This window comes from Lolium rigidum, chromosome 2 (genome assembly GCF_022539505.1).
Source record: "Lolium rigidum isolate FL_2022 chromosome 2, APGP_CSIRO_Lrig_0.1, whole genome shotgun sequence".
Lineage (NCBI taxonomy): Eukaryota > Viridiplantae > Streptophyta > Magnoliopsida > Poales > Poaceae > Lolium > Lolium rigidum.
In genome coordinates, this window is record NC_061509.1 from 16,386,610 (window position 1) to 16,394,925 (window position 8,316).

Consider the following 8,316-nt stretch of genomic DNA (forward strand, 5'->3'; position numbering starts at 1 on the left):
AATCTAGTCTAAATGGAACCGAGAAGTTAAGCGTGCTAGGGGTGGAGTAGTGTGAGGATGGGTGACTGACCGGGAAGTTTGATCATGAGAGGAATTTGACTTAATATTAAGTGTAGTTAGAGTTAAAATGGTGCATGTGAGAGATTAAAAAAATTGGGATAAAAAAAATTTTAAAATTTTTTGAAAAAAATTGAAAAAAAAATTCAAAAATTTCGAGCCAAAATTGCCAAACGGCGTTATTTCTATGCCGACGGCTTTGCCGTCGGCACAGGATGCTGTGCCGACGGCCAGCCTGTGCCGACGGTAACTTTGTCTGTGCCGAGGCCATATTGTGCCGACGGCAAGGTGCCGACGGTTGCCGTCGGCACAGACGTGGGCCGACGGCGAGGCAGGCTGTGCCGACGGCCGCCGGCCGTCGGCAGCTTGGCGGGTTCCCGTAGTGACGGAAACCGAATCCCGTACGAACATGCATAGTCCTTGACTCCTTGTCCGGCCCGTGCGCGCGGTGTGGTGATCGAGTCCGACCACTACAGGAATGGCCGGCTATGCCGACGGCCACCACATACGCCGAGGGCTTTTTATCGGGGCCGTCGGCGTATGACCCGGCACGGCCAGCCAGCCCGCCAGACCCTCGGCGTATTGTTGCCGTCGGCGTAGCGAAGTCTACGCCGAGGGCAGCCCTCGGCATATATTTGGCCCTAGGCGTAGACGGGGCTACGCCAGACGGCCACCCTCGGCATAGACATTTTTAAAATTTGTCTAATTTTGTAAAAATCATAACTAATTCATACAATGTCGAGAAAAATGCGTATGAGGTATCAAAATGTTCAGAAAAACATTCTCTATCCGTTTATGTCAAAATCATACATATTTGAATCATGTACAGTACCATGTTAACATAGTAACAATTCAAACACTTTCTTATATGTCATCGGGTTCCCGTTTTGGGCGGATGGCAATTTAAACGAAGTCGGAAAATCCCGCGGAGCCGCATGGCGTCATTTTATGTGTCCTAGTAACCACTCCAAAAGACGGAATTGGGATACGGCAGTTATTTTGGAATACCCTTCACGAACGGGGCTATCAAGTCCGGAGTTCTATGGCTTTTAGGGAAAATGAGTAGGAAACAGCCCGTGACACCGCATAGTTTGTCGGAACGAGACCATATTTGGCACGTGCGTGGTCCCTGAGATGGGAAGCAAGGCCCCGGAAGCAGATTTCCAATCCGACCCATGGGCGATGGTTTTTTCATTTTAGGGGTGCCAAAACGGGTTTTTTTTGTGAAGCAGCTACATGAGGCGTATTTTTGTATTGCGCGAGACCTCCGCGTAGTAGTAGGACACCACCTCCGCACCATATATCATATGCCATATGTGCGTGCTAGCTATCTGGGAATCCCTGCGGCTTCCTGCTGTGTCCCGCCGAATCCGCCGGAAAGTGACCGGATTTGAACTAGGGGTACACTTTCCGTCACTCAATAAATTCCGGAAAAATGTTTTTAGATCTACAACACATCACTTTATGTGCTAAATTTTTTCCGTTTAGCGCGATGGTGAATGGGTGCACCGAGCGCGCCTCGGATCAGCCATACCGCATCTCCGTGGGCGCCCGTTTTGGCCGGATGGCAATTTAAACTAAGTTAGAAAATCCCTTGGAGCCGCATGGAGTCATTTATGTGTCCTAGTAACCACTCCAAAAATTGGAATTAGGATACAACAATTATTTTGGAAAACCCTTCACAAACAGTACTGTCACGTCCGGAGTTCTATGGCTTTTAGGGCAAATGAGTAGGAAACGGCATGTGACACCGCATAGTTTGTCGGACCGAGGCCATATTTGGCACATGTGTGGTACCTGGGATGGGTAGCAAGGCCCCGGGAGCGGATTTCCAATCCGACCCATGGGCGATGGTTTTTTCATTTTCAGGGTGCCAAAACGGGTTTTTTTTGTGAAGCAGCTACATGGGCGTATTTTTGTATTGCGCGAGACCTCCGCGTAGTAGTAGGACACTGCCTCCGCACCATATATCACATGCCATATATGCGTGCTAGCTATCTGGGAATCCCTGCGGCTTCCTGCTATGTCCCGCCGAATCCGCAGGAAAGTGACCGGATTTGAACTAGGGGTACACTTTCCGCCGCTCAATAAATTCCGGGAAAATTGTTTTTAGGTCTACAACACATTACTTTATGTGCTAAATTTTTTCCGTTTAGCGCGATGGTGAACGGGTGCACCAGCGCGCCCGGTACGGCCATACCACATCTCCGTGGGGGCCCGTTTTGGCCGGATAGCAATTTAAACTAAGTTAGAAAATCTCTTGGAGCCACATGGCGTCATTTTATGTGTCCTAGTAACCACTCAAAAAATTAGAATTAGGATACGACTATTATTTTGGAAAACCCTTCACAAATCGAGCTATCACGTCCGGAGTTCTATGGCTTTTTGGGCAAATGAGTAGGAAACGGCTTGTGACACCGCATAGTTTGTCGGAACGAGGCCATATTTGGCACGTGTGTGGTCCCTAGGAAGGAAGGCATGGCCCCGGGAGCAGATTTCCAATCCGACCCATGGGCGATGGTTTTTTCATTTTCGGGGTGCCAAAACGAGTTTTTTTTGTGAAGTAGCTACATGGGGCGTATTTTTGTATTGCGCGAGACCTCCGCATAGTAGTAGGACACCGCCTCCGCACCACATATCACATGCCATATGTGCGTGCTAGCTATCTGGAAATCATCTGCGGCTTCTGCGGTGTCCCGCCGAATCCGCTGGAAACTGACCGGATTTGAACTAGGGGTACACTTTCCGTCGCTCAATAAATTTCGAGAAAAATGGTTTTAGGTCTATAACACATCACTTTATGTGCTAATTTTTTTCCGTTTAGCATGTTGGCGAACGGTGCACCAGCGCGTCCGGTACGGCCATTTCGCATCTCCCGAGGGGGCCGTTTTGGCCAGATGGCAAGCTGGACGTCATATTTGGATTACTCTAATTTTTAGGTTCAAATGATGATATGGATGTTATATTTAGATTCCTCTCATTTTTCTGATCGATTTAGACATATTATTTGTGGAATTTCGATTTTTCGATTTAAAGATATTAATTATTCAATATTAAATAGAAAAAACCAAAAAATAAAATCATTTTATTGTTATTTGAATTCAATATTATTATTCATTGTTACTTATATATTCATTGTTGTTTACTTAAGTAATTGTTTGAAATTCAAAATAAAGAGTTGTGACATCACGGTACAAGGGTTAATAGGGTTGATAGGCTATTATTATCAGTAAGGTGTCAATTCTTTAAGGGAAGCTCATCCGAATGGAACCAAGAAGTTAAGCGTGCTGAGGTTGGAGTAGTGTGAGGATGGGTGACCGGCCGGGAAGTTTAATCATGATTGTAATTTGACCTAGGATTAAGTGTACTTAGAGTTAAAAGTGTATGGGTGAAAGGTAAATAAGAAAAAAAATGGTAAAAAAAAATTAAAATTTTAAAAATTTTCAAACTCTATGCCTACGGCAAAGCCCTCGGCATATAGAAAAAAATTATTTTTTTTCGAATTTTTTTTTTGAATTTTTTTTGGAAAAAAGAAAATTTAAAATTTTCAAATTTGTATGCCGACGGTTTTGCCGTCGGCGTAGCGTGCTACGCCGAGGGCCGGGCTACGCCGACGGCAATATTGTCTATGCCGAGGGACCTATACGCCGACGCCATACGCCGAGGGCTGCCGTCGGCGTAGCCTACGCCGAGGGCCAGACGTGGCTACGCCGAGGGCAGCTGGCCGTCGGCATATGCGTCCATTCCTGTAGTGGACTGTCCGAGCCATACTACGTGAGCCGGCCTGGTCTTCGGCCTATATATACACGATCAAGAGGCGCTGGCTAGCTACAAGAAAAATCAGCACTACAGATATAACGTGCTTCGGGAAAAGCAAACCCGATCAGAAGTGAGCTACCTGATTCAGCTATGAAGATCCGCAGTTTCCTCACCGAAGGCATCACGTTCCTCCGTACGTATTCCTGCTTCTTTATTTCTTCTTTCTTCAGCACCGATGTTCCCATCTGCTGGTGTCGATCCTCTGCTCCTGAAATCAGCTACACGTCCGATCGTCGATATATCCTTAACTAAATTTAGCATGCAGTTGTTGCTCTTGTGTCGCTCATGTTGATACCCAAGGGAGCGATGCTGGTAACCGGCGTTGAGTCGCCGGCGATGGTGGTTATATCGGGGAGCATGGAGCCGGCGCTTAAGAAGGGAGATATGCTGTTTGTGCACAACATGAGCAACGAACCAATCCGAGAAGGAGAGATCGTTATTTTCAGAGTTCCCGGCGGTGAACATCCAATCGTCCATCGTGTGATCAAGGTAAGCAACAACAACCTCCATAGCTAGTATCTCTTGCTGCACGATAATCAAACAATGATCCCTCACTCTGATCACTATATCTGTAGGAAACGTTGATATTTTGTTTGGCTCGAGTAAGTTTACATGGATAATAACATCCTCTTTCAAATCATTAATTAACTGTAGGTTCGTCAGCTCCGTGACACTGGAGAAATTCAGATCCTCACAAAAGGGGACAATAATTCAGTGGACGACCGATTCCTCTACGCGGAGGGGCAGCTGTGGCTTCAGCCGCAGGACATTATCGGACGGGTCGCAGGGTATGTGGTTTATTATCTCATCTCATACATCTCCCGTTTCGATCGACTAATGAAATCGCATCGTCTAATTGAGTTATGTTCTGTCTAATGTTAACAGGCATCTGCCGTATGTTGGATGGCCTAATGTCTTCATCGTCGAAACCTTTAAGGTACACGAGCATGCACTCTGGCTAATTAATCTTCGCGCCCATTATTTTAATTAATTAAGCTCTCATGCAAAGTTTCCGTTTTTCTGCTTATTTAGGAAACGGTTGCACAATGGCAGAACCGCAGAAGTACAGCTCCAGAAGTAGTATGGGTGATGTAATTTAGGGGCAGATTCATTTGGAGGTGTTGCCGTCGTGTTCATCATCTGTGCGTTCTGCCCGCTGGTTAAAGAGTGCATGTATTGATCGAAGGAGAGTATGTAAATGTACACTATCGACGTTGAGTGGATCGATGTTCAGTTTGAACAGAAATTACGGTTTTTGAATGGCATAAAAGCAAGTATAATATTGTACTCCCTCCGTTAGGGGTTATTAGGCCTCACTTATTCCCAGGTTGTAAATTTAACTAACGTAATAAAAGATGGATATCACAAATCATATACTGTATCATTAGAAAGTTTAGATATTTTACTTTCTAGTGACATAATTTTTGTATTGTATAATTCATATTATGTTGATCAAATTGACAACATAGAAATATGGGCCGGCTTTATAATCGCTAACGAGGTAGTAATGTTGTAAGCTATTTTATACTACCTACATCCCAAAGCTTAAGGCTTATATTATTTTTAAAAAGTCAAACTATGTCAAGTTTGACTAAGCTATTACCAAAAATCATTAACATGCAAAATACAAAATGTATATCATTAAATAGATAATAATGATAATGAATATATTTTCGTATTTGTGATGACCCAGCGTACCACTGCATGGTGTAGTACACAAGTCGTTGACATAACACAAGTGAAACACCGTTCCACTCATATTACATCTCTCAGAGTGGTACAACAGAAACATATGCGAGTCCAAGGTATGTCTATAGAAGTACACACGAGCTGTTTACATAAGATCAACACAACCTCCTACTTTACAGTGAGGTAAAACTTCAAATAAAGATCCAGAAGAACGACTCGTAGTCTATCTTATTGCTAACTCAAGTTCAAGAGCTACTTGGCTTGCTATAGAAATCTAGCTACTTAGGTGCTAGGATTAGGGAAAGATTCCCTTCTATTACTAGTCTAAGTTTCCACTCTAGCTGTTGCAGAAGTTGACTCCATTGACTTCTTTGATTGGATTCTTCATCTTGTTGCAGTTGACTCCTTCGGCTTCGAGCTCCACGGTAGTTTCTCCTTCGGTGCCTTGATCTAAGAAGGGGGTTCAAATGGGATAGAATGAGTACGAGCGTACTCAGCAAGTTCATATTAGGAAATATGTGTATCATGCACTAGCTACAGCCATAGACCAGAAAGTCATAGGCCAATGCAAGTTTTCATAATCATTTCTTCAAAAGGTTTATTTTATTCTGAAAACTATGCCCGTCAGTCTTCACAGGTTGACTAGAACTTCATGGAGTTCCTTTCCTGCCGCGTTCGCAGTTCCCTTCCCGGAACAGGGAGTGACAGACCACAATTCGATACACTCTGCAGAGGTGCGTTACTTTTCCCATAAGAGAACTTAACCTTGTTGCCAACCGAGTAGCTGGCTCGTCCACACTTCCTTGGTGTGAGGTCAGGTATAAGATCCAAGCCAATCACTGCCTTCTCCGCGACCTCGCAGACCCACCCTTTTGTAAGTCTGTCCTCTCCTATATCTATGGGTAGACCGACCCAGGCCTTTGTTCTCACCTTTACCAATAAGGTAGACCGTTCCGAACAATTAATATGCCCTGTCCTATACACCATAGATAGACCGATCCGGACAACCCTTACAATCCTTCATAGACCAATAATAAGTCTACCCTCTCCCGTATCTAATGGTAGACCGTGCAGGACCACATGTCCCCACCTTTACCAAAGATAGACCGATCCGGGCAACCCTTATCACCAGATCCGTTGGCATGCGAGAGGGAAAAGATACAGCTGACTTCCCCGAGCCATTATAGATCTTATGGTTAACGCGATATGTACGGCGCTAGAATCACCGGACGGCATTGGTACTTAATCCTAGATGAGTAGTACCCTTGCAATGGAACCTCCACCATAAACACATACCATGGTTCCATTGCCCACCACATAGTCATATTCATAATTGTAAAATAATACTTTGCTTTTCAATGCATGAGTGATAAGTATAGTACTTTGCATATAGTTTGATAAAAATAATCAAATGACATGAGCAAGCGATGAACTTGCCTTTCTTGACTGCAAGATTATGCGGGCAAAAGCTTCGATACGTGAGAACTCCAAATTCTGAAATACCATCATCGTCCGGTAAGGACAATGTTTAAAGAACTGGCAAAGATGCTATAATGCATAATATGAGATGCAATCGTCCCTAGCGTAACCTAACCTCGATGATTTAGGATGTATGAGTTGTAAAGATTTCTTTAGGGTTGGTTGCACTTTTAGAATGGTTCTCAAACAAGGTTCTTATTAGGGTTTGGTTGTATTAGCATCACAACCAAGTGATATAAGACATCGTAACAATCATACACATAAATAATAGTCGTGGAATAATATGTAAGATCAGTTGTCAATTTTAAATTCTACGTAACATGATTGATGATTACTTATACTATACTTCAAAAGAATAACTTTTGAAGAACATGTTAATTAAGAATTAATAAGTATTTCAAAGAAGGATTGGGGCTTCTAAGGTTTGATTAACATCTGTACTTCAAAAGAATAACTTTTGAAGAACAGGTTAAATATGAATATGATCTACTATACATAGGAGCTATGGCTTTCTAGGGTTTACTATTGGGTTCATCTAGTTTCACTAATAGGAACTAGTTGGTTTCTTAAATAGAATGGGTTTCTATATAACAAGTACTGGCAGGTTTATTGCTATGGTTTCTTCTAAGCATCATATTAAAGGATGGTTATCAAGATGGTTTTATAAATTAGCTATTAGGGTTTATGATGGCTTCACAATTGCTTTACCAAATAATCTCTAATGGTTCTAAGTTAAGTGACTTATCATTTCCTAAGTAGGGTTTAGTTGAATAGGAGCATGTGATGTGAATTGCTACACAAGGTTGGTACTAGGGTTTATCATTATGATTCTACTAGGGTTTGATGATTGAGGTTGATCCTAATGGTATGGTATGTAGGAGTGATGATCAATGGTGCTAACATGTGGTAACAAGCTAGGGTTTATACCTAGGTGATACTAGTGAATTATATAAGTTTTAATTAAGAATAGGAACATGTAATGATAATCTCATGTGAATTGGTTTTATGCGGGTGGATCATAAACATGCATTCATTGGTTACCTATCAAGGTTCTACATGTAGAGTTGAGGTGGCTATGATCACATGGGCTAAACCCCTAGGGTTTTAGGTTTGCAACTACTATGGATGAACACATGGAATAATGAGTTCAAGGTTCTTATTCCAATTGAAACTAGGGTTTCTAAATTATGGTACATCTCCTAAAATGATGATTGGAAATATAAGTGTGGTAACTAATTACTTTGAAGCATAATTAGTAATGGTTTGGTATTT

At 42.8% G+C, this 8,316-nt stretch overlaps 1 protein-coding gene across 1 annotated transcript; it reads left to right on the forward strand.

The window, feature by feature from the left end:
- Positions 1-3,966: 3,966 nt before the first annotated feature.
- LOC124686014 (signal peptidase complex catalytic subunit SEC11A-like) lies at positions 3,967-4,908 on the forward strand. Its single transcript, XM_047220025.1, has 5 exons — positions 3,967-4,009; positions 4,142-4,365; positions 4,531-4,664; positions 4,762-4,813; positions 4,873-4,908. The coding sequence occupies exons 1-5, from the start codon at positions 3,967-3,969 to the stop codon at positions 4,906-4,908; spliced, it is 489 nt and encodes a 162-aa protein (XP_047075981.1).
- The last annotated feature ends 3,408 nt before the right edge of the window (positions 4,909-8,316 follow it).

What these genes read in the sequence shown, in the direction of transcription:
- LOC124686014 (XM_047220025.1), top strand. Translation starts at nt 3,967, where the DNA reads ATGAAGATCCGCAGTTTCCTCACCGAAGGCATCACGTTCCTCC. An exon ending in ATTATCGGACGGGTCGCAGG is followed by an intron (nt 4,665 to 4,761) that starts GTATGTGGTTTA and finishes TAATGTTAACAG; the next exon opens with GCATCTGCCGTATGTTGGAT. An exon ending in TCATCGTCGAAACCTTTAAG is followed by an intron (nt 4,814 to 4,872) that starts GTACACGAGCAT and finishes TAATTAATTAAG; the next exon opens with CTCTCATGCAAAGTTTCCGT.